General features: G+C 37.4%; 2 protein-coding genes across 3 annotated transcripts in view; both read right to left on the reverse strand.

Annotated features, from left to right (window-relative positions):
* Nucleotides 1-1258: 1258 nt before the first annotated feature.
* Nucleotides 1259-15352, reverse strand: LOC109059956 (single-minded homolog 1-A-like). 2 transcript variants are annotated; one of them, XM_042755750.1, is made up of 12 exons: nucleotides 14994-15352; nucleotides 14232-14698; nucleotides 11171-11253; nucleotides 10528-10617; nucleotides 10310-10418; nucleotides 10131-10216; nucleotides 9187-9386; nucleotides 8628-8734; nucleotides 7866-8013; nucleotides 4826-4991; nucleotides 3909-4311; nucleotides 1261-2697 (listed from the first exon to the last, which is right to left on the reverse strand). In XM_042755750.1, the coding sequence occupies exons 2-12, from the start codon at nucleotides 14404-14406 to the stop codon at nucleotides 2009-2011; spliced, it is 2256 nt and encodes a 751-aa protein (XP_042611684.1). In that variant the 5' UTR covers nucleotides 14407-14698; nucleotides 14994-15352; the 3' UTR covers nucleotides 1261-2008. The 2 variants fall into 2 exon arrangements, with proteins under 2 accessions (XP_042611685.1, XP_042611684.1); XM_042755751.1 differs by lacking the exons at nucleotides 11171-11253; nucleotides 14232-14698; nucleotides 14994-15352 and having other exon boundaries at nucleotides 1259-2697; nucleotides 10310-10414; nucleotides 10528-10616.
* A 1768-nt stretch (nucleotides 15353-17120) lies between these two features.
* Nucleotides 17121-27824, reverse strand: part of ascc3 (activating signal cointegrator 1 complex subunit 3) — a 168847-nt gene continuing 158143 nt past the window's right edge. The window contains exons 38-42 of the mRNA XM_042755765.1: nucleotides 23542-23693; nucleotides 19922-20069; nucleotides 18101-18307; nucleotides 17832-18007; nucleotides 17121-17756 (exon numbers count right to left, since the gene is read on the reverse strand). Coding sequence (XP_042611699.1) covers nucleotides 17609-17756; nucleotides 17832-18007; nucleotides 18101-18307; nucleotides 19922-20069; nucleotides 23542-23693 — 831 coding nt within the window. The 3' untranslated portion in view covers nucleotides 17121-17608. The remainder of the gene's footprint in view (nucleotides 17757-17831; nucleotides 18008-18100; nucleotides 18308-19921; nucleotides 20070-23541; nucleotides 23694-27824) is intronic.

Raw genomic sequence — 27824 nt, forward strand, 5'->3', positions numbered from 1 at the left:
TTAAACATGAATAATGATCAAATTAGTGTGGATATATTTGTTATTTCAACATCTTTTTCACCTGAGTTCTCCAAGGTCTCGCTGGATGAACAATGTCAAGATTAATAGCAAATGCAGAACCAATTTCGAAATATATTATTTTAAACAGTTTTGCTGCAATATGAAAACAAATTAAAATATTTGTCATATATTTAGAAACAGTGGAAGGAAACAATGGCATGTACTTTGGATGCAGAAATGAAAATTATAAATAAACACACACACACACACACACACATACTGAGATATTTTAAAGCAAAAGACATTTTTTCATTCACATAATAAATACATTTTGCAATACCTTTTTGCAACTTTTGCATCATTTTATTTGGTGTTGGTGGGAGGCGGGGGTGAATTTTGCGTATGTACATCATAATTATTATTATTTTTTTTCAGAGTTCCTCTCATTCAGAGAAAAACAGCTTATATATAAATACACGAAGTAGTAGTGAGGTACAGAGTAGAGTCTGTCAGAAAATTCCCCCTTTAACATCCATATCAGGCTTTGGACTTCTCCAGTGTGGAACCTCAATACACCAAACAGCAGCTCGATTCAAAGCCCTCCAGCACCACAGCAGTCCATCATCAGGCCAAAAACACCACACCTTCTAATCGAACCAGCGCAAGAGTCATTCTTTTATTTCATTCCTATTATTGTTCCATTTGTTTGAATAAAATCAGATGTTTCATATTTGCATAATCTCAGTTTTCATTTTAAAAGCTGACATGTTAGAGGCTTGCAGAAGGACAAAAATACTTATATATTTTAAATAATTTGTTCAAGTCAATAACACAATAATGTGCTCAACCAATTTCTTGTTTTTTAAAAAAAAAAAAAAAAGTTTCAAATCGAGTTTTTAAGCCTTTGACTTAGACTAAATTGGGTCCAAACACAGATGGACAGCATATGCAAGTACAAAAGGTATCCCAGTACACAAATGTGCTAAGATTGAATCCTACAATAACCTTAAACAATTACTGAAACAATAATAAATGAATGGTGCATTTTGCATTAGACTTAGTTGTTAATCTCTGGTACATCAGCATGCTACTTTTACTTTTAAGTTTTTCTTGTAATAATAAATAGTATTTTTCCCAATGCCACAGATGGACTGGTTAAAATCAGGCTACTGCTGTGTCTCAAGTATAGAAAGCAAATGACAAAAACCTGGATGGAATTTGAAGCCATGAATGTAGAATTGTTGCATCAAAAAAAAAAAAAAAATATATATATATATATATATATATATATATATATATACACACACATACATATTAACAAAGAAACCAACTAATGAACAAGAAATAAAACAATATCCCAAAATTTCAATTTACTTGTTGCTTATCCATAAAGTATTGTGACCACCCCCCCACCTCGCCAAAAAAAATAAAAAATAAAAATAAATTAAATACTGTTTTTCTGTTTAGATTTTTGAGACCTCAATGTGCTGTTATGAGATCATGTAATTCATGCTTCTCATTATTCTCCTACTTTCACAAATTATTTGAACAATCCCCATTCATTCAAGCATTTACATCTTATAATAGTGACAGAACTCACATCCCTTAATACACTGCAAAAGTGTACTTAGTATGTTTGTCTTGTTTTCTAGCAAAAATATCTAAACATCCTTTAAATAAGATCAATTTACTTCTACAAAATTGCATAATATAAAATTTGTTTACTTTCTATTAGCTTATTATTTTTTCTTCAGCATAAACCTCAGTATTTAAAAAGAAAGAAAGAAAGAAAGAAAGAAAGAAAGAAAGAAAGAAAGAAAGAAAAAATCATAATATCTTAAGCAATTTTGCTTCTTAAGTACTTGTTTGTTTTAAGGATGCTTACTTTTTTACTAGAAAACAAGTATTTGTAGAATGTGTAAGAACAAGAACAAATCAAATCAGAAATTCTAGGCTAGCTTGAGTGAGAGGGTGAAGCGCTGAGTGGTGGTTCGTGATTTGATAAGCATCAGCTGCCGTTGGTGATTATGACAGAGGTGCCTTTATGGGCCGGTGCTTGTTCAGCCTGCATGCGCAGATGAGTGGCCATGTCGTAATGGGAGGAACCTGAGCAACCCAGGGAGTATCCTCTAAAGCTGTCTGCCTCATACAGATGTTCTAGTGCGTAGCTGGTGAGCGAGTAGGCTGTGTGTTTTTCCAGGTACTGGCGGGGGTGTGAGGGGTATAGCGCTGGAGTCGGAGAGACAGCACATGTGCCCGTCAGGGGCAGTGGCTGCTGGTGTTGCTGAGAAGAGGAGAGCTCATTTTGCAGGAAGTCTTTACTTTTACCCAGTCTGTCAGAGATGGGGCTGCTGAGACGGGACAGAGGAACAGGACTAGTGGTGGGGCTTATAACCTGAGCCGGCCCTCGACACACCACACTCTGCAATGCTGACTGGGAAAAGTCGGTACTGTGAAACGAGGAGCCGTGGCTCTTTGCCAGACTGTTTGTAGACTCCAAAGGTATTTCTGTAGAAGCCTTTCTCAACTGGAGACGACTTTCCTCCTCTTTGATCATCTGTTGCGTGGCTCGAATCAACGTCTCAATCTTGCTGGGCTCTTGAGGACTTGAACGGCATTGCTCACCATGGTATCGGTCACCTGAATCGCTCGTGTCAGGTGAACTGACCATGCTGTCCTCATCCCAGTGACCCCTCACTGCAAGTGGGACAAAAACAGTGTTACCATGAGGAATTTACCACAGTTCAAGGAACCAAAACAAGCAAGGTTTTCCTTTGGATTAAGTCAAGGGCTTAATATACCAGAACACCAAATTTTTTAAAATACTGTCTACAGCAGGGATCTCCAACCCTGCTCCTGAAGAGCTGTCGTCCTGCAGATTTCAGCTCCAACCCCAATCAAATGGCGCTCTTCCACTGCATAGTACGGTACGGTACGGCTCGGTACGGATCACTTTTGGGGGGTTTTCCACTGGGTACAGTACGTGGTACCTGGTACTTTTTTTAGTACCACCTCGGTTGAGGTTCCAAGTGAACCATACCGTTACCAAAATGTGACGTGTAAGCTCTGCTGATGACAGAATGGCCGGAGAGAATCGTCACTACCTGCGTCACTGAACTTGTGACACAAATGAACCGCTAGATTTAAATCAGCACAGCCAGCGAAGGATCGAACCCAACTGTTTTGAAGGAGTGCACCTTTTTTAAACAACCAAAAAGTTTGGTTGTCTGTTGCGGAAGTACGGACGTTCCTCTCTTTGATAGCAGAGAAGCGGATCCAGTGAAAGCTTGATGGGGCGATGCAGAATGAAAATGTTTTTTTTAGGAGTCGTGGCCGTAGAGGCGGCACAACTATTACGACGTGAATAATCCCACCCACTCTAAAGCGATACTAAACTGCAGTGGAAATGCAAAGCCGAGCTGAGCCGTACAGTACAGTACCGTACTGAGCCGTACCGAGCCAAGTCGTACCACGTAGTGGAAAAGCGCCAAAAAACACACAAATACGCTAATCGACACATTACTTGAAAATTACAGGCAAGTGTGTTATTGCAGGGTTGGAACTGAAGTCTGCTGGAAAGTAGCTCTCCAGGAACAGGGCTGTAGACCCCTGGTCTATAGACAGACAGATGAGTGGAGAATCATTATTTAATGATTTCTGTAGGGAGGTTTTTTATTTAAGTCTTTCTTCTTTGCAACAGCTGTTATTTATTACCAAATCAGAAATTTAGTTCTTCTAGGTTGTTGTTTTCGTACGTTTTTCAGAATGTTCCTGCCTGTTAACTTTTACTTTGCTCTAACCTGGTTTGAGGAGGCCGTGGAAGGCCAAAACATATAGTTTCTGCTCAGCAAGGAACAAAAATGAAAAACATTTGGTTTCTAACCATAGATCCACTGAAAGAAACACACCTTGCAGGCTATGGATAGAGGTGATGTGGGGCATCACACCTTCAAAACTGTCCCCATTCTCGGATGAAGACTTGGGCAATGGGAGAACAGAGCGAGCTGCACCCCACCATGCCTCTCGTCCAGGCTGAGGGGTGCCAAGGAAGTATCGGCCAGCCTTACAGCGACCCCTCTCGCAGGACTCGGAGTGAGTGTGGCCGTAGAGATCACTAGAGGTATGATGGTCATCTGTCAGTGGTAGGCTGTAGCACAGCGGCCGTGGTTCTGGGAACTGCCGGTACACGCATGAGGAGTCTATGCCTTCACACTGCTCCAGAAGCTGAGGAGATGCAGAGTCAGTGAGTGGGCTTCCTCCCCATGGGCTATCCTGATCTGACTCTGAGCGATCCGTGGGGAAACCCGGATACTGCACAATAGAAACAAATATGCATTAATACAGGATTTCCTAACCATGCTCCTGGAGGCACGCTAACAGTATACACGTTGGATGTCTCTCTCATTTCATGACTTGGAGTTTCTGCTAATGTGCTGAAAATGTGTAGTGTTGGGGTGCCTCCAGTAACATAATTGTCCTTTATCACTGAGGGCAAAGCTGATATTATGCACAGTGTGATTTACACACATAGAACATGATGCTGGATCAACATCCAACATTCCTATCATCCAATCCGAGTCCTACATATATCCTCAACCTTCCCTCAAACCTACCCTTAAAATGATTGCATGTTGTTCCAGACCTTAACCCTATCCCAAACCCAACACCTAAAATTAGAAGGCAATGATTAGTTTATGGAAATGTTACTTAAGGAATGTCCTAGTTGTGTAAATCACATCAGAAGTCTTCCCAGCAACAGAAGACCTTCCTAGAGCTCCCAATATACCATTACCATCCAAATGGAAGGCATTACTGTGATACTGACCTGTGAATAGGGCGAGAGTCTTGTTTTGGTCTTGGTACGGGAGACTCTGCTTTTGCCAACTCTTCTGTTCTCAATGATGGGGGTAGGGGGGCTGTTGTAGGTGAACGAGGGTTTAGTGGATGTCGCCTGATCTAAGGACAACTGTAGTCCTTTGTACTCTGTGTCCCTGTTGGGGAATGACAGCAACATTTAGTCTTGAACTCAACAGTGTGTGCAACTTCATGGTTTGCGAGTGCTTGTCTCGGTATTACTGTTTACTGGTGCATTTTTCCTTTTCAGTTTACCATTCAGAGAAATGTATGGTCAGGCATTTTTAGATACTTCAGGCTCCATGCTCATTTGTGAAGCAGTGTGTGAGGAAGACTCAAGGACAGAAAATGAATTGCATTGTTTCTCCTACAGGATTGGAACAAGGCTCCTACAAACATACGGCTGGAGGGCTGGAGGCTCTGTTCAAATACACAGTGAGATTAAGAGCTATGTCTGGCTAAATCAAACCCACACAGGGATCACCACACAAGGCATAACTAGGAAATGGGAATTGATTTCTCAGTAAAGTGGTATATGGATTTCTGTTCCCAGTGATGTATAACTTTCAGAAAACGATGGCTGGAGCACATGCTAGCTAGGCGCCGATGCCAGCTTCCCTCCTGAGGCCTAGCAGCCTGGCTCAGACAGCACGCAGACTAATGGGATTGCATGCAGATGGCAACATCTTGGAAAAAGACCGACATACACTTTCTCACATGCACCCATGCAAATGCACTCGCAGATCCATGCCATCTCATTAAGTTGACATCGTCGTTGTATGCTCTATGTAAACAAAGAGTTTTCCAGAGGTCAGGGCCTGTAAACAGAAGCCAAAACCCTTAAGGTGCAACAGGTTGACCAGTGTGAGTGGTTTAGCGCATACACACAATCTCATTCAGCTGAGCTGCCATTCTAGCACACACACACCATCTCATTTCACACCTCACAGCCCGTGTGAGTAGACTCTGATAACACCTCGATAAGATGCCAGACATATCCACCTCGCTTCCTTTTCTCACTAAAGACTAGCTGTGCATTTCTGAATGAGAGCACATGTGGAGAGGTTAAAAAGGAAACAGATCTTGCACTCGTGATGTCTACAGTGCAACGCACGCATTTATGGAAATCATTCTTCTCAAGGAAACTGAATCATGGATGATGGCAGGGAATATCACAAAAAAAGAAAGAAAAAAGAAGAAGAACTCCATTCATGGACACTCTTAGCAAGCTGTAAGCTATAAACACTCATCATATTTACAACCTATTAATTAAACCTAATATAAAATTTTTTTTTTTTGCTTTGGTGTGGGAGCTATCTGACACTCGCAAGCTATTGGCAGACTGGAATATTAAAACCAATCCACTTTTTTTAATGAAGGTTTTTATGGCACGCAATTCATTTACATCTGGAGGCAGAACGAGTGGGGCTGGGGGGTCAATGCTCCAGATGCTGGCATCAGTTCTAATGGGCTCTCTGTAAGTGTGCACACAAATGCTGTGTTTCACTCTTCCATACGTCCCTCGCTCAAAACCGTTGTGTGAGCGATGGCTCCATTGCTCAATCCTACCTCATTCTTTCCAGAGAGTTCCAGTGGAAAAGTTCATTGTGCTAATGCACAGAGTTTGTCAGTATGAATGCATGACAAATAAATCATCCACGACCCTTGGCTCCCATGCAGTTCCTGTACATGCAGCTGGCATATTATATAAAGCAAGAACAGGAATGACACCCCAAACTGACTGATGAGTATCAGGGCAGCTTTAACTCGCTCAGTCACTGTCATGGCTGGACTTGTAAACACCATAAATATAAACCTTAATGATATTGTAATGAACATATTGCTAGTTGTAAGTCACTGAGAGAGGCCTTTTAGCTGAGTAATAGTGGAATAATGTGGGCAATTCAACACAACTGTAGACAGAAGCTTTAAGAAATTATATGGCATACTACACTTTTGCCTAATACACTGCATGCATGTTAGTCATGTACAAATGGATTCAAGTTTGTGTATGGAATTCCATTATTGAACAATTTTGAACACTTTAGTTTAATTCTCACTATTAACTAGTTGCTTATTAGCATGAACTTTGCTAGCATATTGGCTGTTTATCAGTACTTATAAAGCACATATTAATGCATTTTTCTGCATGACCATATTTTAGATCCCTTAATCCTATTCCACACCAAAACCTAATGCCTACCTTACTAACTATTAACAAGCAGTAAATTATGAGTTTATTGATGCAAAAGTCATAGTTAATAGTTAGTTAATATTGATAATTGATTCCCATACTATAGTGTGACCGCTGAAGTTGTTTCTAATTTTTAATTTAAGTATCCAATGTTACAGTGCAAGTACATTAAGTAATTTGAAAATATAATTTTACATGCATACTGTATACACTACTGTTCAAAATTCAAGTTTTTTAAATATAAATTAATACTTAGAAAGGATGCATTAAATTGATTGACAGTAAAGTCTTGTATAATGTTGCAACAGATTTCCATATCAATGTTTTTTTTTTAATTGTATATTCAGCAAAGAATCATGAAAAACAAAACCATTTTCAACACTGATAAAAAATAAGAAATGTTTCTCGATCATCAAATCGGCATATTAGACTAGATTTCTGTGACACTGAAGACTGGAGTAATGGCTGCTGAATATTCAGCTTTGCATCACAGGAATAAATTAGATTAAAAAATATATTAATATAGAATACAGTTATTTTAAACTGTAATTACAAATGCCTACTACACATCATGGATTTATATTCTTTATAAAGGATGTCTCTATTGGAAACAATGAAGTACTCAGAAACTCAAAACAAGGTGTTACAAATGCAAAAAAAATTTAAAAAAATAAATTAACTATGAACATGAAATTAACATGACTTTCATAGAATTCAGTGTTCATTATCTGGATTGAATTAATGAAAATTGAACAACAGTGTATAAAGATCTCATGCTGTTTTGAAGATGCATATTTGAAGATATGCTCATACTCACGTGAGGACGTAGTTGACGCTGACGATGCAGTGTGGTCTGGACGATCTGCTGTTGTGTACGATAGTAGCGTAACTCTGTACCCACACCCACCCACCCTGCTTAGCCAGGAATCGGTAGTATTTGGTGGTGACTTGTCCCTTTACTAGCACTACCGAGAGAAAAACACACACAATCAATTAAAGAACATTTCTCACACTTCACATACGCTTCTTTTGCAAAACAGGAAAAAAAAAAAAATTTAATTAATTTGTTTACTTTCATGTGCAACATTGTGATTTTTTTTAGTTGGCTTTACGCGTGGTTCATTTAATCTTTTTTATTCAGGAAAGCTAATTACTGCTTTCATTTGCATGTTTAAACCATAAACTGCTGTTTTTCTTTCAGCCTTAATAACTATTTATAGCAAATAATGTCAAATATTGTGTCTCTTAATAAGCTGCGTTGTTCTGCAATCAGGAATGGAATAGATAAAACAATAGATTAAAGAAAATTGTGTTTTTAAGGACTAAACATGTAGTTTTCAATGCGGTTCACTAATTTAGTTGCTAATTGATTGCATGTGTAATCCAAGCTCAGGCTCATATCAGTATGTTGAGACATGGAAATCATATTCATCTCCTGTAACGTGGTATTATCAATTAGCACGCTCAGTTGTACCCTCATGACGGTGAGCGATGTAAGTCATCACTAAAGCTGCTGTTATTATTAGATGCTGTAAAGGGGACGTGACCAGAGGAATGAGGAAAAACAAACCTAACTCACACAAGTGGTGCGCGCAGCGGAGATGGAAAGTGTCACAGCTGTGGACGTGATGATAAAGTGTCTTCTCTATTAAGTCTTGCGGCTCGTAGCCAGTGAGCTCCGCAACCCTGACAAACACAGAACACAGAATGGAATAACAATGGTGTTGGCGTGAGCACCAACACCTGTCCACACACCGGCACGTGCAAGAACGGGACAGATTTGGCTAAACGCAAGCCCAATGCGCAAATGTGTGTCTCACTAAACACAGCTGCATATGTATATATACACAAAGCTGCATTTACACAATCATAGAGGCACATGTGCACAAGACAAGAAAGTCCTGTTTGTGTCAAAATACAATTTTACATTATATAACCATTTTGATATCCATGTTTAACATTGAATTTTCAAATGTTAATGTTTTGTTCAAATTGTTATGCTGATAATATAATCTGCAAGTACAAAGATGCAGAATGCAAAAAAAAAGCATTTTGATTCATAGGGTCCCCATTGCCTGTATTATCCTTAATAAAACTAGCAGCACAGCAATATGTGTAAGCGTATGAACACATGGTACCTGGAGTCCAGGAAAATGAGTTTCATGTCCAGGCTGGCTCTGAACATGAACATATTGCTGTGGAGCTTGATGTCGGTTACTGCGCTGGGGGGGAGAGAGTGACCCACAGCAACCAGACCCACGTTCTGATAACAGCCGTCAAACGGAGACATGTCTAAGCTGTACTGACGGATCTTCAGATAGCCGCTGCAGTGAATGACCTGTTGGAAATCCCGATCACACACACATATATGCATCTGTATTATAGTTCACAGCAACTGTGATCATCTCTATGCTATCTTAAACATTCTCTGTCTATATACAATGTAAGTTAGAAAATGCAGCTGGATCGCTTCCTGAACATTTGTGACCCTGGACCACAAAGCCAGTCTAAAATCGCTGGGGTATAATTTTAGCAATAGCCAAAAAAAACATTGTATGGGTCAAAATTATAATTTTTTCTTTTTATGCCAAAAATCATTAGGATATAAAGTAAAGATCATGTTCCATAAAGATATTTTTTACATTTCCTACTGTAAATATATCAAAACATAATTTTTGATTAGTAATATGCATCGCTAAGAATTCATTTGGACAAATTTAAAGGTAATTTTCTTAGTATTTTGATTTTTTTTTGCATCCTCAGATTCCAGATTTTCAAATAGTTGTATCTCGGCAAAATATTGTCATATCATAACATACATCAATTAAAAGCTTATTTATTCAGCTTTCGGATGATGTATAAATCTCAATTTCGAAAAATTGACACTTAAGACTGGTTTTGTGGTCCAGGGTCACATTAGTCATCGCTGATGTTTTAAAATATGCTGCCAAATTCTCCCCTACACTACATAAGGAAAAAATATTAAATACTGTATATAATTAATGTATTTTTACACAGCTGTGGAGATCTTTGTTTAACACCACACATAAAAAAAGGAACGAATGAAAATATAACAGCCTACCTTGTAACCACCACACGTCAAGCCAGCATTTCTTTTAGCAAGGACACATTTCATTCTCAGGAAAAAAGACCTTTCCATTTCATATTCTAGAAAAACAACATAAAGCAGGAGACGGTGAAGGAGCGGTTTGAGGGAAGATGAATTGATTTGTGTGCAGAGGTGTTTAGTGGCTGTCTTGCCGTGGACGAAGTGTGAATGATACGGCTGGTGAGCCGTCAGGACTGCGGTCATCTCGTCGTGGTCTGCGGGGTGGATGTATTCATAAATGCTGTTCCCCGTCAGCTCTACCTGTTAAAATGGACTTTTGTCATTGCAGTCAAAGCTGCCAGAAATATTGGGATCTAGGCGGAATATAAATAAAAGCAATCAGTAGTAAATATGAAAGCGTGCACTTTACCTGTGACAGCCCTAAATGCACTGATGCAGTTTCAGAAATGTACATGATTTTCCCATCAGGAGCTACCACAAAAATGAAGCCATCCAAAGTCTGAAGAAATAATAATAATAAAATAATAATAATTAATGCATTTATTTACATTAATTAGTTATTATATTATAAAAGCATCATTAGCTCTTAGAAATCATTTTTTTTAATGTTTTTATTTTTATTTTAAAGCAATATGTAATTCGGATAGAGCTGAGGTAACATCAACATCTGAATCAGGAGATAAAATTAAGCTTTCATGGTCCATTATAACAATAAGTAAAAATATAAATAGATGCAGGAAACACTTAAAAACCATTCATCATTTAGGCTAAATAAATTATGAAACAAAATCTTCGCTAGAAACACAACAAATAACAAATATTAATATTTTAGACGGCCTAATGGTGACGGTGGAACAGACCTACTAGCAATGCAAACTTGTAACTGTAAGACGAATTCTAAGTAGATCTATACGATAATTAAAAAAAGCTCGATAGAATAGATTCAGAATTCGATACCATTCGAATATTTTAATTATTAAACCTACATAAAATAATAATAATAATAATAATAATAATAATAATAGGCAAGTAGATAATTTTAAAGTGTGTACCTGAAGCAGATGTGATCCTAACTCTCGGCCCACATTGTCCAGAGAACTCGCTCGACTCACATGACCCCAAGATTCCCCGAGACCTGCGGAGCGTGTTCATAAAAAACACATCAGCTTATAAAAAAACTGACTTATTATGATGAGCCTTAAATATCTGACAATCCATCAGGGTGCTGAAAAGAGCTAAGCTAAAACCAGTCTTAGCGCATAGCCTACATAAAATAGACTAATATGAAATACTAATACTAATATGAAATCTCTAATATGAAATTCGATTTGACGGAAAAAACCATGATCAAAACCTACAACAACACACACACACAAATAACTTCAGCAGAATAATAGTCTCTATCGTCATCTGCCGATCAGTCAGTCAATATTTTAAGCCTGGATTGACTGTAAACACGCTGAATGTAAATGAGGAGTATTTATGACGGTCTCGTACAGGCGGAGAAACTCGATAAAGCAAACAGTCTGACACACACACAATCCTTATTGAAATGCAAATCACACGAAAACAAACATCAGATGAAAGCGAAAGCTCTGATTCCACTTTAATATTAAACAAACGTTTATCCAGCAGAAACAATCACATTACTGCTCAGACAGCTCACTGAAGAAGAAGCGCGTGGAAAAAGCTTTTCTCTTGCTGCTTTTAAAATTATAGCCTAAACAAATCAATTATATTAAGATTCCGTGAAAGCTGTAGGCTAATTCTTTCGACAACTCACACTATGCTCTCTAATTACAGCTTATGATAAAATATTTAGGTTTATTAAATAATGATGATATTGATAATAATATAAAACAATAATAATAAAAATGGTCGAAACAGTAAAAAATTATAATATTTAGTGCGCGGAGGATTATAATGCAGATGGATCCGAAAGGTTCTGATATTTGGCAGGGATTATTAGATCTGACTGGATCTGGACATCCGCGAGCTAATCACAGAACAAACTTTACATAAGCAATAAAAGCACTTCACGCAAAACAATACATCACTGCATCTCCAGCGGAAGTGTTTCAATAATTGCTCGCAAGACAAGAAAACTGAAGTCATATTAAAACAATTCTTCTGATCTACTGTACAAGCTGTGAGCCCGTTTCTTTAGGCGCTGCTGAGAACTCTTCTTTTCACAGGCCCGAGATATATTCCGACACAAGAACCATAATGCCTGTTATTCACACGAGATTACAAATATTCCTATTCTATTCTCTAATGTAAACAATCGTTATAAATACGCTTCTGCCATTTTTAATTTTCGAATAACCGTAAAACAAGAGGAATCACTATCTAATAATAATTTAATAATAAAACAAATCTGAGCGAAAACCCGTAATAACACACTTACTAAAACTAAACGAATAAAAACAGAAAACAATGCCTATCTCGCATAAAGTTCAATGATTAAACTGGTGGAATATTGTACTATTATTTGACAGCAGTGTCCGTCACAGCCGAGCAATAAATAACCACCATAAAACCACCTTCACCTTCCTTCATTTTCTGATAAAATTTTACTGTCTCATTCCTGTCTGCACCGTGACCTCGCTGACCTTTAACCCGGGCGAGCAGTCCCATGCATGTATTTACAGTCTAATGAGTAAAGCACATGTGCAGTCCTGAGGATGGAAAAACGCTACACTTCAGTATCTATCCGAGATGGAGAGAGAATGAAGGATATTTACCACATGACTGTTTCCAAACAGACACACTGCGAGCCCAGTCATCTAGGCTACATATAATTAACGCAGATATAAATGTATCTTTAATCATATTTAACACTTTCTCTTCATTTGTTATCAAAGACGGAGCCGTTTGTAAGCACAGCAGGTTTCAAACATGTTAATCAGTCATTACATTAGAAATAATAACAGTCTTCATTGTGCATATCTAACAGTAAATTAAAATTAAAGAGGTGAAAACAAACATGGATAAGAATACACAAAATAATAATAATAGAAATAATAACAATAATACAAAGAGGTAAAAATTCAGCTAAAAGGAAGACTGGCAAACTGTTGATGTAGATGTTTTTACACTTTTTTTTTTTTTTTTTTTTTTTTTTTTTTTCTTGATCTTACACGTCGCACACAAACGATCAGTTCAGCTGTAACTGATGAAATGTGTTTGTCTCAGCGTCTTAAACCCGTGCTGAGTGATGGCATATCCACAATCACACGATCCCTTTTTATGGGTCTGTTCTTAGTAATAATAATAATAATAGTTCGGTGAATGCAGTGATGTGTGTGAGAGCGCGTGAGTCAGGTGTGGATCTGAGGTTGATAACTGGCGCTATTCTTCAGAGCAGAAGTGGAAAATAACTTGTCTCCTTGCTTTAATGAAATTCACTTTTATATGTTTAAAAATAAATAAATAAATAAATAAATAAATCACGAAAGAATATTTATTTGTTGCTTTAAAAATAAATCAATGTGTCGCTGTAAAGTGCCAGGCCGCATCTACCGTAATATTTCCGCTCCGTGTTTGCGTTTTAAAAACGGACAGGCCTTCTAAAACTCTATTAAAACGTCTTAAATACTTTTATTAATACTGCGCTTTGGTAATGTGTGTTTGAAAATGATTTCGGTCCTATCCTTTCCGCTAATTATGTGCATTTTCCTATTGAAAAAAAAAAAAAGATTGTTCTTTAGGGCCTTTAAATGACACATAGCCTAGCTACATGTCTAGATCAAAATACTAGTGAAATAAAAGAATACTTTTAAACAAATAATATATGTTTTAATAATAATATATTAATTATTAATATACAGCGCCAATACTATAATCTACTACTAATAATAATAACAACAGTACATTTCTGTAAAGCTGCTTTGAAACAATGTGTATTGTGAAAAGAATACATTTGGATTGAATTGAATTAATAACAATAAAACTATAACAGCTGCATTGTATTATTAATAACATATCGTTTATTATTATTATCATTATTGCTGACAAAAACAACAATAATGATTCTATGCTTCCCAAAACGAATGGATTATTGAGAGATGGCGCGTGTACGCAGAAGATGATGTCTGCATATGACTGACGCACCTTCTGGGAAGACTATCCTCATCTTCAGGTAGCTGGTGGTCAGTCTGATGATGGAGGCTTTGTCCAGCTGTGAGGTGATGGCCGAGGGCAGAGGCAGCAGTTTGGCCAGCTCATAGAACTCGCTGTTCTCCTTCTCGCGCCGCGTCCGCGCCGCGTTCTTCGACTTCTCCTTCATGCTCTCGGTCACTGACAGCTGTCTCAGACCCTTCTGCTGCTGTTCGCTTCAGTCTCTCCACAGCACGAGCTCAACCGCATGCGTGAGGTCTCCAGCAGTTTCACCAGCACGGGAAGGTTTCAGAGACTGCCATCGCGGATGTTCCTGAGATGTCTTACACGCAGATCCGAGACCAACAGACCTTCATGGTTAGGATTCGCTTCTTTCATCCGCCGTGAGTCTTATTTCACACACACATGAAATCCACTCGGGCCCGGAATCTCCATCCATCCATCAGACGCGCGTAATATTTCTGGAAAACAGCAGAGCGCACGTTCATTTCTCTTCCGACTTTGAAATGCACGCTCTGATTTATGAAACTGGCTACCATATCAAAATCTATATTTACTACTACTGCTAATAAAGCCGTTTACGGTGGACTATGTTAATACACACTGCGCATTTCATTTTGCAGGATTTCTTGATATCTGCTTCATATCTATTAGATGACATTGGACGTATTTGATCACACTGCCTTTATAATTTCATATTTTGCTTAAGCATAACTTTTAACATTTCAACAGGTTAAAACTTGCACGTCTTCTTACCTCATATCAGACCACACTGCAAACTTGCATCGTCTTCATATATGACTTAACATATAACTTCATAAGTTCATAACTCCACACCGAGAAATATCCAGACGCGTTAATTCACGGCGAATTCCACAGCAAACCCGGGAAACACGGCATCTTTGTATCCAGAGGGATCTTTTTGGAGGAGTTTGTTGAAGTCTTTCTGTCTGAGCAGCACACGGACCCTCCCCCTGAGCTCAGCTCATTGGACACTGAAGGACCAGACAGGATTTTCCCATTGGACCCCATTCACCAGCACACGATTTGTTAGAAATGCTGACCCCTGACCCGTAACGCACTATGAATAACATTTACATTTAAAGTTCACTGACATCTATCTATCTATCTATCTATCTATCTATCTATCTATCTATCTATCTATCTATCTATCTATCTATCTATCTATCTATCTATCTATCTATCTATCTATCTATCTATATATCTATCCTAACTAAATGCTAAGTTGTGGCACAATTAAAATATCGGAATTGTCGCAGAAAAATGTCCTTCGTTATAATAAGATCAAAATATTCAACATAAAGTATGAATACACTACATTTTAAATGTGCAGATATTTAACACTACATATCTATAAATATGCGATAGGCCTACATATAAATACAATTTACGTGCTCGTTTTTTATTTTATTTATTTAGCCCATTTATTTAAAATACAAGAAGAAAAAAAAGGCATATCACACAGAACGTTGCTTATAACTGAACGCAGTTATTTTATGGTCGTATTTTCTTACTGTTTAACTGTTTTGCTTGATTGTTTTATTCTGTAGCAATACAGGTAGGCCTACAGCAAAATTCATGCACGCCGAACTGATGTCCATCTAAGAAAACAGCAGTATTGATTCAGAGGGTGAGAGGGAAATCAGTGATTATGGGAGTAAATCCCACTCTTCTTCCTATCAGTGTCCTGCTGAATAAAGAGCCAGCCATTTTGTCCACTGTGATAGACTTTATTTTTGTTCATATTTCTTATTTTATGTAGATATAACCACTGTTTTAAGTCTTTTTTTTTGTGATAACAATATGATGAATTATTTGTGTTACTATGATAAAATTATTACAAAATGATTAAAATCATAAAATATTCAAGGGGGAATTTTTAATTTAAATTATTTTGTATGCAGTAAATGTTGATGCAAAAAAGCTGAATGCCAAAAGCTCTTTTTGTGTGTGTGTATCTCCGGAGGACAGCAGTCTGTGTCTGTAATAGAAAAGCTCCTGCAGCAGGAGAAAATCAGAAAGGATGCGCCCAGCACACGAAACGCTTGATGCAGCTTTAACCTTTTCCTAAAGCCTGAATTTGCTGCTGATTAAACGGCGTCAGTGGAAAAGAGAACAATCGAAAATACTTTACAATATATGAAGTCCTCAGTAGGGACTCAAAACCATGGCCATTAAAACCACTGGTAATAAATGAACGCTTTAAAACAATTAAACAATTAGGATTTTTAATTACAGTCTTAGAGACAGCAAAATAAAACAGGCTACTTCAATTTTTAAGCAAGCCTATATCAGAAAAGGGTTTGTCGGAGATGCTGTCTTGTCCGGTATTAAAGCAACTTTTTTTTTTTTTTATAGAACTGATCATTGATCACTGGTCTTAAGTGTCAATTATTCGAAATTGAGAAGTATACATCTGCTGAAAGCTGAATCTATAAAAATCTATAATTTTGACCCATACAATGTATTTTTGGCTATTGCTACAAATATACCCCAGCGACTTAAGACTGGTTTTGTGCTCCAGAGTCACAATTATCATGATCAACATTATGATTGTTTGCTTCAGTCAAACCTCAACATCCACTCAATACTAATAAAATAATATGCGTAAATGTATTACTTTAAAAAACCCAGAACATCTTTATATTCTTGCAGAAATAATAAGCATGTAACAATACGTATAGTAACAGACAAAAGTCATTTTTACCCTGACGGGTGACTTGGTAAATAATAACAAGCATGTGCTGACTATTTGACCTCTGTAACAAAAAACAAAACAGATGTGGCCTGTGAATAACTGCTGAACACAGTAAATGCCAATTCTATGTAAATGTGAACACTTAGGAAAGAATGGAAACAATTGATAGACTGATAAATACAACTGTGCTGCATGTGTTTTTATTTTATATTTAACAAAATTGATTTTCATACTGAACATTTCCATAATTCAGAAGCAAAAACAATCTTTTTATGTTTATATTTTAATCAGACAAATATAAGGTTTGCCCTCAAATGTAATGCAGAGTTTACAAAAAAAAAATAGAGTAATAAGGCAGGAAGAGTGAGCGTCTGAGAAACAGATGAGGCTGATCTAGAAGGTTCCTCTTGAATCAATTACAACCATCAGATCTCTCATTTGAAAGTGTTAGATATAAAATCTATGGGGAAACAAACTGTTTGGGCCAGATGTTCTAATCACCTAAATGTTTAATTGAACAAAAAAAAAAAAGTTGGCACTCATTCAGTGTAGTTTTTACCTAGAACTCACAAACAGAACTGAAGAACTGTCCACCAAATGAACATCTCAAGCCAAGAGGGAAACTTTGGTTTAGTTTTGACTAAGCGCGAGGTCACTTCAGGGCCATTTTGCCAGCGTTATCTGATATCTCACTGTTGACTTGCGCAGCAATGCTGGCTGGGATGACGTTCAGGTGGATGTCGTACTGCTGATCCAGGCCGAGGTAGCTGTCGCTCATCAGGTACAGCGTGTAGATAGACCTGGAGAAAGATTCAGACGTTAAGACTGTAGCGACTACAAAAAACACGGTTAGAGTAGCAGCAGACGGCTCTTACTTTCCCGTCTTCTCCGGTGTATAGAAGGCCACGGACACGCTGCTGTGGTTGCGGATAAATCCCACACGTTTGATAGCCAGCAGCTCTTTCTTGTCAACCTCCCCGAGAACAAGAAACCAGCCTTCGTCTTTGGGTTTGGGGAAGAGTGGAGCCTGTGCCTTGCTGTCCTGCTTCCTCTGAAAAGAATGGAATCAGTATTGATTAAATGGCTGGACAAGAAAAAGAAAAGAGTGAATAAAGTGTGATTCTTCATATGTCGGTGGACTCACTCTTTGCTGGCCGGCGTTGAGGCGGCGCAGGGACACCTGGAGGACGTACTCCTGGTCAGCATGCAGCGGCAGCCAGCTGGACTCATCCCTGATGTTGGAGACGTTAGCAGGGATCACGCGCTCAGTTTGCTCCTCACAACCCTCCCACCAGCCCTTAACACTCATCCTGACCTCCACCACAGGCAGGTGACTCAGAAAAGCCCACGCCTGGGAAAAGAACCCCGAGTTAGCACAGTGAAGAGGACATGCTTTTTTCTTCTTCTTGAATTTGACTGACATCAGGTAAATTTAGCTATACTTATTAATTACGCTTCTGCTCACCAAGGCTGTATTTATTTGATCAAAAACAGTAGCCACTGTATAAACAGAAATATTGTGTATTATCATTACAATTTAAGATGGAAGTTTTCTATTTGAATATACTTTAAAATGTATTTTATTTCTGTGATCAAATCTAAATTTTCAGCATCATTACACCAGTCTTCAGTGTCACATGATCCTTCATATAATGATATAAACTCACAGTTGCGAGATATAGAGTCAGAATTGTGAGATATAAACCCGTAATTGCGAGTTAAAGTCCAGTTTTGAATTGTGAGTTTATATCTCGCAGTTCTGACTTTATTTCTCAGAATTGCTACTTAATGTCTTAAAATTGTGAGTTTATATCACACAATTCTGACTTTTGAACTTGCAATTGCGAGTTTGTATCATGCAATTAGTCAGAATTGAAAAAAGTCAAAATTGTGAGATAAAAAGTCAAATTACCTTTTTTATTTTTTATTCAGTGGCGGAAACGGGCTTCCATACAATGCTCATCAATAGTGACATATTAGGCTTAAATAAAAAGACTCCAAATAAAGTTTAATTATAATTTTTTATATCAGTTTTTTATATATAAAGCTCCAAATTAGCATATTAGAATGATTTCTGAAGAATCTTGTGACATTGAAGACTGAAGTAATGGCTGTAGTAATCAAAATCAGCTTTGCCATCTCTAGAATAAATTACATTTTAAAATATAATCAAATAGAAAACAGGTATTTTGCATTTTAACAATATTTCACAATTTTTACTTTTGGAAACAGATAAATCAAATAAATGTGTCCTTGGTGAGCATATGAGACTTCTTTGAAATAAATAAATAAAAATATTCCAAACTTTTGATTGATAGTGTAACCAACTGTACAATAACAACCGTTTAACAACTGTACTAGAATAAAACAAAGAATATGGCAAAACATCAAGAACAAATAAAAGAATGTGTTGTGTGGAGGCTGTTTGCTTGCCGTGCTTCTGTTAGCATTAGAGACATGGGAGATGGAGGGAAAAACGGTGTAGATCACCCCGCCACAGCTATTTATGCAAGGATTACGCTTCCTTAGTGAATGAGACGAGGATGCGGCGGCGCATGTGCTTATTTAATTAGCAGGGCCGAGAGGAAGCGGGGTTTGCTGGAATACTGATGGGAAACGGGCGCTGGGCTCGTCGCTGGGCTCGGATGCACACATTACCGCTGCAATTAGCACTTAGATTGGAGCTCTAAACCCTCTCATTTGGGAGGTAATTGGAGATCTTGGTGCTACCTGAGACCACCGTGACTGTCTGCCGCTTTCGGCAAATCACGCGCTCGCGGCCACTGCCTAATGCATGGAGAATTGGAATTTATTTGAATGTTTATGTTGCTAAGAGGTTATTCAGCCACATGACTGCAATCTCCAAAAAAGTATGCTTTGTTCAACGGTGTCAAGAAATGCAGTAGGTGATGATAAATTAGACAGCTTTGTAAACCGAGTGTCTTGGGTACATAAGATGACGCACCTGATAGATCTGATTGGGCTGCAGCACCTCCTTCACCATCGATGTGAAGTTGTCCTCTTTCCCGTTGCAGGCGGCCATTAGCTCAGGAAGCTCCTCGATTGGGCCCTGATAGCCACCTCCGCCCCTCACACCTTTGGCGCTCCACCTCCTGTTAAGGAAAAAAGACGGTCACGTGACGGTGCCTTCAATCATGTAAGGGCTGGCTGAGCTGCCGTCTCCTGCTGTCACAGCATGATGGATCCTGCCTGGCCTGATCCCTCTCTTACCATTTTTATTGTGTTTCCACCAAATTACACTCGCCGTGGGACATGTTATGGGCGAGAGAAAATCCAATGCCAATGATGTTAGTGTGTGCATGTGTGAGAAGCGGTTCGAGGGCTGAGTTTGGAGCGGGGTGGGGGAGGCGTCACCGATGATAAGTGATGCTGATGGTGTTTGCGGAGTTAGATAAGAGATGGTGGCGGGATTAGCCGCTAAGCCATGTTACACGGTCATAATCAGCGAGCCACAGGTGAGAAGCTCTGCACCCCTTTAACATTGCCGACAGGAAGTGAACACTTGGCTCTCTCTGTGACAACGTGTTAGGATACACTCAGACTCAGGCGAGCGGAAAACACATGGGTAGAGGAGAAGAGAAAGCAAAGAATGTTTCTTAAAAATCAATAAGCCTGTACAATATAAAACTGAGTAAATACAGCTGGATAAAACGGAACTGTGTCCGTCTTCATTACAGGCTGCAAGGCAACAAAATGTGATTCTTTTAAAGAGGGGTCTAAACCCACTGTATATTTTACACATAAAATGTTACAAAAATCCAGAAGAAAATGCCTCAGTTTCCAAAAAAAATATAAAAAAAAATAAAAAATATTAACCATAACCATGACACAACAATGACCATAATAAGAATTATTTCTTGAGCACCAAATAACATAGAATGAATTTTGAAAGGTACATAAAATAATAATAATAATAATAATAATAATAATAATAATAATAATCCTCTCTCTCTCACTATATACAGCGGGGGAAATATTTATTTGATCCCCTGCTGATTTTGTAATTTGCCCACTTAAAAAGAAATGGTCTAATTTTTATGGTAGGTTTATTTTAACGTATAGAGACAGAATACCAACCAAAAAAAAATCCAGAAAAAGGTTAGAGATTGATTTGCATTTCAGTGAATGAAATAGGTATTTGATCCCCAAGCAAAACATGACTTAGAACTTGGTGCAGAAACCCTTGTTGGCAAGCACAGAGGTAAGACGTTTTTTGTAGTTGGTCACCAGGTTTGCACACATCTCAGGAGGGATTTTGGTCCACTCCTCTTTACAGATACTCTTTAAATCCTTAAGGTTTCTTGGCTGTTGTTTGGCAACTCAAAGTTTCAGCTCCCTCCACAGACTTTCTATAGGATTGAGGTCTGGAGACTGGCTCGGCCACTCCATCACCTTAATGTGCTTCTTCTTGAACCACTCCTTTGTTGCCTTGGTGGTATGTTTTGGGTCATTGTCATGCTGGAAGACCCATCCATGACCCATATTCAGTGTTCTGGCTGAGGGAAGAAGGTTCTCGTCTAAGATTTTACAGAACATGTCCCCATCAACTTGACCCTCAATGCTGCAGGATTTCAGTCCATTGTGGTGTAGTGTGTTACCAATGGTTTGCATGGTGACTGCGGTCCAACTGCCTTAAGATCATTAACAAGCTCCTCCCGTGTAGTTCAGGGCTGATCCCTCACCTTTCTCATGAACATCCTTACCCCATGAGGCGAGGTCTTGCATGGAGCTCCAGACTGAGACTGACTGATGGTTATTTTATATTTCTTCCATTTCCGAATAATCACACCAACAGTTTACTCCTCCTCACCCAGATGATTTGCTGATGGTCTTGTAGCCCGTTCCAGCCTTGTGCAGATCTACAATCTTGTCTCTGACATCCTTTGACAGCTCTTTGGTCTTGCCCATGGTGGTGGGAGAGGTTGGAATGGAAGATACAGATTGTGTGAATAGGTGTCTTATACAAGTAACGAGCTGACATTAGGAGTAACTTCTTAAAGTGTGTTTCACATGGGCACATTACCAGTCTGTGGGAGCCAGAATTCTTGCTGGTTGGTAGGGGATCAAATATTTATTTCACTCACTGCAAATCAATTTCTAACCTTTATATAATGTGTTTTTTTCCTGGATTTTTTGGTTGATATTCTGTTTCTATCCATTAAAATAAACCTACTATAAAAATTACAGACCCTTCATTTCTTTGTAAGTTTGTATACTTTTAAATTAAGCTGAGGATCAAATAAATATTCTCCCCACTGTACATATGTGTGTGTATGTGTTACGATATAACAAAGTCATATTCAGAAACCAATGAAACCAAAACCAAATAGCGTTGAAACAGGAAGTGAAGTTAACCGAAGAGAATGACAAAATAACGATCCCCATAACAGAACATAAACCTGACAATAAGAATGTTAGGCCATTGCTAGCCTACATGTACAACAGTTCGTTCTGATCCTGCGGTTCTTGCATTCCCCTGTGGTTTGCCCATCAATAGGTCTATTGATATTGCAGTTATCGCGACAGCCCTAACTTATAGGCCATTCTACAGCAACATTTTGAACTGAATTGGCTAAATTATTCTAGTGACCCCAGTCAGGGTCTTCTGGTTAGACATACAGTATCTCCATTTGATTGATGTTGTCATGATAAAATTGTGCAGCAAACACTAAATCTTTGAGGCAAAGCAACTGGATGCTAACAGCAGAACAATGGAAGGCCACACAGATGCTGTGGTCACAGCTGTCCTCAGGAGTGTGCAAGCAGTCAGCACCTCTGGGACACCCTCCATCAGGCTCTGCAGCAGGAATGGGTTAACATCCCGTCACTCTTTGTGCACTAGAGGCACCAAGCAGGGTCATTTACTATAGGCAGACAAACCAAACACTGAAAATCCATTCACGTCTTTTTATCTTGGATCCCTTGAGCACTACAAGACAGCAATATGACCCGAGCTACATACAACATCTGGATTTGTTTACAGGCTATAAGAGGCTATAAGATGCCTACACCATAATTACCCCATTCCTCTCAGCAAAGGTAAAATACAGTAACTTCACATTTGTTCAGTTGAATTATGATCTGTCTTGTGACAAGATGGCTGTGTGAAAACAATGTCAAAACAGTTATCAATTATTTTATATGTCCTGTAACTGGTGACAGGTTTGTTATTTGTCATTTAATTTTTTTTTTACGTGAAATTTACTTGCAATTTATAAGTGAAAATGTTTCAAAGTAAATCCTACATCAAATTGTTTTCCATTTACTTAATTAATATGACATTACAAAAAATTGCATGTTAAGTAACTATAAAAGAATCAGAAAAAATACTGTTTAAATTACTTAAAATCTTTTTTAAATTACGTCTAATAATGCTCATATATATATATATATATATATATATATATATATATATATATATATATATATATTATAGTGATGTTGGTTGAGCATCATTTCTAATCTCTATTATATCAGGTTTATTCGTGTAGGGACAGATGTTAAAATGAGTGATGAGTGTTGATGAAATAAGGACAGGACGTACAGTATTACAAGTTTTCATACCTGAAGACATAGAGATCCTGCTTTTGGAAGTGAGGGAGTGTGAGCAGTGAAGAATCGTGAAGCCATCTGGCCTGAATGATCATCTGTACAAGGTTGCAAATGCTCAGCGCAGACACGAGCCATCCTTCATTCGCCACCACATCCAGCATAGCCTGCAGAGAGAGCATCGACACTTTCACTACGCTTTAACTTTTGGGGTTTGCTTTAACATTCTTTTTTTTAAAGAAAAGGAATGGATAATTTTATTCAGCAAGAACATTCATTTGATCAAAAGTAAAATTTAAGATGTTATAAAATATTTCTATTTCAAATAAATGCTATTCTTTTGAACTTTCTATTCATCAAACAATACTGATGTGTAGTAAGAAAGAATAAGAAAAGTTACAATATTTCACAATAATTATATTTTTGATCAAATAAATACAATGTTGGTGAGCATGAGACTTTAAACATTAAACATAAGACATTAAAAAATCTTACCAACCCAACAAATTAAATATCATACAGCATAAAATAGAACCATGGCATTTGATATTATCTTAATGTAAATATATTCCTACCTTTAGATAAACTATGTGATGCTGATATTGAATAAAAACAACCAGACCATTAGGAATATCAATGAGAACTATTGGTATATCTTTATTTCTATGTCAGCCCGTCTTCTAGATTTCCACACTCTCTCTGTGCTTCTGTCATTCTCTCCTCCTCTAAGGTTAAAGTTTGCTGAGCTCAGCTGCGCTAACAAACTTAATTAATCAAAAAGTCATTTCCTCTGTAACTATGAGTAAAAAGCCCCTGAAGAGCACCGGAAAGCCCTGCAAGTTAATCAAAATGCTAATGCAGTACAAATTAAAGTTGTGATTAACATTTCACAGTAGCTGCTTGAGTAAATTGAGGACAGCAACAGGATGATGGGACAAACCTTTCCGTAAGGAAAAAAAGAGAAAGAGAAATTATTGAAAATAATAGTAATTTTTCTTTAAAAAACAAATCAAATCAAATAAAGCTTAGTAAATAAATAACAGAGGACTGAAAATAAACATAGAAAGCGTTACTAGTCATCCAATGACTGATTAGCTGGTAACTAGACTAGACTATCGTTTATGTAGACTTTAGTTTTTAATTAGGTCATTTAAGGTCATTTAATAATGTTACAATTATAATTGATAAATGACTGTAAGACAACAACAACAAAAATCCTCTTAGAATATACTGTGTGCAATCTGTGGATCTGTTTTTTGGATCTGGACAGAGACCGATGATAGTTTGGACATGACCGTAAACAAGGGATGCAACAATTCACTCTACTCCCGATTCGATTCACAATTTTGATTTCACGATTCGATTCAATTCATGATTTTTATTTTTTCCTTTTTTTTTTTTTTTTTTAACAAAATGATATTTAAGACAAATTATGAATTAAATGTGTCCTTTTATTATTGCTTGGACAAAATGCTGTACATTTCTTTGTGAAACTGAAAAACAACTATAATAATATATTAATATAGCACTTGCATATTATTGCTCTTTTGTTGGTTTTGATTGCTTCTATTGTCCTTATTTGTACGTAGCTTTGGATAAAAGTGTCTGCTTAATGACAAAATTTAAATAGAATGTAAATGTAACAAACAAAACTAAATTGAAATTTAAAAACAAGCCCCAAATCAATTAAATAACAATAAATAAAATAAATCTCTTAATTTAAACAAAATGTGCCCTTTCCATTTAAATTAGAGGCAACCACTGCATTTTAATCATGATCCAAACAAAGATGCTGCATACATGTTTTTAATTTAAATTAGATTGTATAATTTAGAAATTTTGAAGCAAAAACAGAATGGTTTGACATAAAAATATCTGCATGAAACAGTAGACAAGCTGAATGTGATGCAGATTCACTCTCTGCCAGCAGGTGGCACTTAAAGCATTTCGGTTTCTGCTGTAAACATAGCAGTGCTGCACTTATGAACTTTAATATGCATTATACAGAGGCAAGATGAAAAGAAAAAAAAAACCTACTTAACTTTTCTAAAGACGGTAAGTTCCCTTCAGACATGCATTCATATAAACTCCTACACCTAAACGAATCACAATTTTTTAAGTATCTCAACCGATTTGAATCATCACATATTTGAATCGATTTTCAACCGGCTCGTGGTTAATCATTACATCCCTACTGTAAACCGCAAGAAACTAGTTGTCATCAACTACTTTGTTTGAAAATCTGAGGCTCAGGCATTTCAGAATTATAAAACAACATTTGAGACGTGATGAGATTGGTGTGCTGGCTAACCCAGATCTGAATTTTTGTTGCACATCAAGGAATTTATAAGTTAAATGCATTTCCATTGCAGTTTTTTTTTGGGGGGGGGGGGGGGGGGGGGGGGGGGGGGGATAAAAAATGTATTCACCTCAAGTGAGCACATAAGGTTTTAAGGTTTTATGCTCATTGTGATGTTACCATCCACTGTTTAGTAATGTGATGGAAATGTTGATGGAAACTTGAATGCCTAACATGTCTGTTTGCATTCATACATGTCACATTTAAATTGTAAAACATTTCTAACTTGAAAGATTTCTAAAAGTATATAACCATCAAAAACAAAACAGCAATTTGGATTCTTGATTTTACACTACCATTTGAAAGTTTAAGTTAGGTAAGTAAATTAATACTTTTATTCATTGAAGATGCATTAAAATTATCAAAAGTGACCGTTAAGACATTTATCGTTACAAAAGATTATATTTTAAATACATGCTGTTCTAAAGACTGGAGTAATGGTTGCTGAACAGATATTGTAATTGTAAAAATATTTCACCATATTACTGATTTTATCTTTGATCAAATATATGTAGCCTTGGTGAACGTAAGAGACTTCTTTCAAAAACAACTTTTTGAATGATATTGTATCCTCCTGTAATAACTCACACTTTGATAGTCTATAATTCATGGCAAATACAGAGAGAGAGAGAGAGCAAATAAGCATTCAAATGTAATCATCCCAGCTGGGCATCATGGGAAGGGTTAATTCTCTGACATCACTGCAGGATGAGCTCAGCTGTGTGAGAGACTGACGGCTATGAATGCGTGGGGCTGCCAGCAACGCTGCCACAGCAGGAACCCAGAAAAGTAACTACATCATGTAGAAGTATAGCCAATCACTCCCACACACACCCACACACACACACACACACACACAAGCCATTGGCAGAGCCGGACTGCCAGCGTGGACAATCTGTCCAGTCTCTGGCTGAAGAAAATCAAGAGTGTGGTCTCAGGCATAGCCAATTGCAAACAGTTTCGAAGGTGTTCCATCAGGCGTGAACAATCAACATCAGGTTGCTTGGCCAGCTCAGGCAGCGCAGGCCTTTTTATGACATATCCTTTTTTAATCATATCCACAATTCAGTAACTCTGTCCTCAGAGTGTTGCACTGTGATTCTGTTCACACGTGTCAGAATAACACAGGACAGCAGAGCACCATTAGGACGCCGTCTCAGAAAACCCACCCACAAACACACCCACACCATCCATAGCAATAATAGAAAAATTGTGGTTGTGCACACTTCTTTAAAAAGGACAAATATTTTATAAAGCAAATCTTGTTTTGCAACTATTTCCTGCTCCAACACTGTAAGAAAAGACCTGACAGACGTCTGATATAATGCTGAAATATACCTTAACATTTAAAAGGTTGGGGGTCTTTAAGATTTTTCTTTTGAAAGAAGTTTCCTATGCCTTTCAGCATCATAACTTCAGTCTTTATATTTTTGTGGAAACCATGATTCTTTGATTTATAGGAAGTTCAAAAGAACAGCCTTTTTCAAATATATATTTTTAAAACAAAGTTAAAAAATAAAACACAAAATAAAAGGTATATATATATATATATATATATATATATATATATATATATATATATATATGTATGTATACATAATAAAAGTTGCGACACAAGATGAAATGTATATTTTCCAAGTTAATTAGTCTTTATCCTAACCAGTGATACGCGATGAGCGAGGTATTTGATTTAATTGTCTTGATTTAATGTCATGGTTGGGAACAAGAACATTCAACTGTGTGGCCAATGACTGATAATCTCAGCTACCAACTATGTGCTTTGTATAATGGTTTAATATAATAATCAAAAGGTTTAATTTCAGTCTGAATATCATTGTGTGAGACTTCAATAGCCATAATGAAAGCAACAACTGATAAGTGACCTCAGATCATGAAAATAAATGAAATAGTGTTGGAAACACTTTCAGAACGATTATTA

Source organism: Cyprinus carpio, unplaced genomic scaffold (assembly GCF_018340385.1).
Source record: "Cyprinus carpio isolate SPL01 unplaced genomic scaffold, ASM1834038v1 S000006746, whole genome shotgun sequence".
In the NCBI taxonomy this organism is placed as follows: domain Eukaryota; kingdom Metazoa; phylum Chordata; class Actinopteri; order Cypriniformes; family Cyprinidae; genus Cyprinus; species Cyprinus carpio.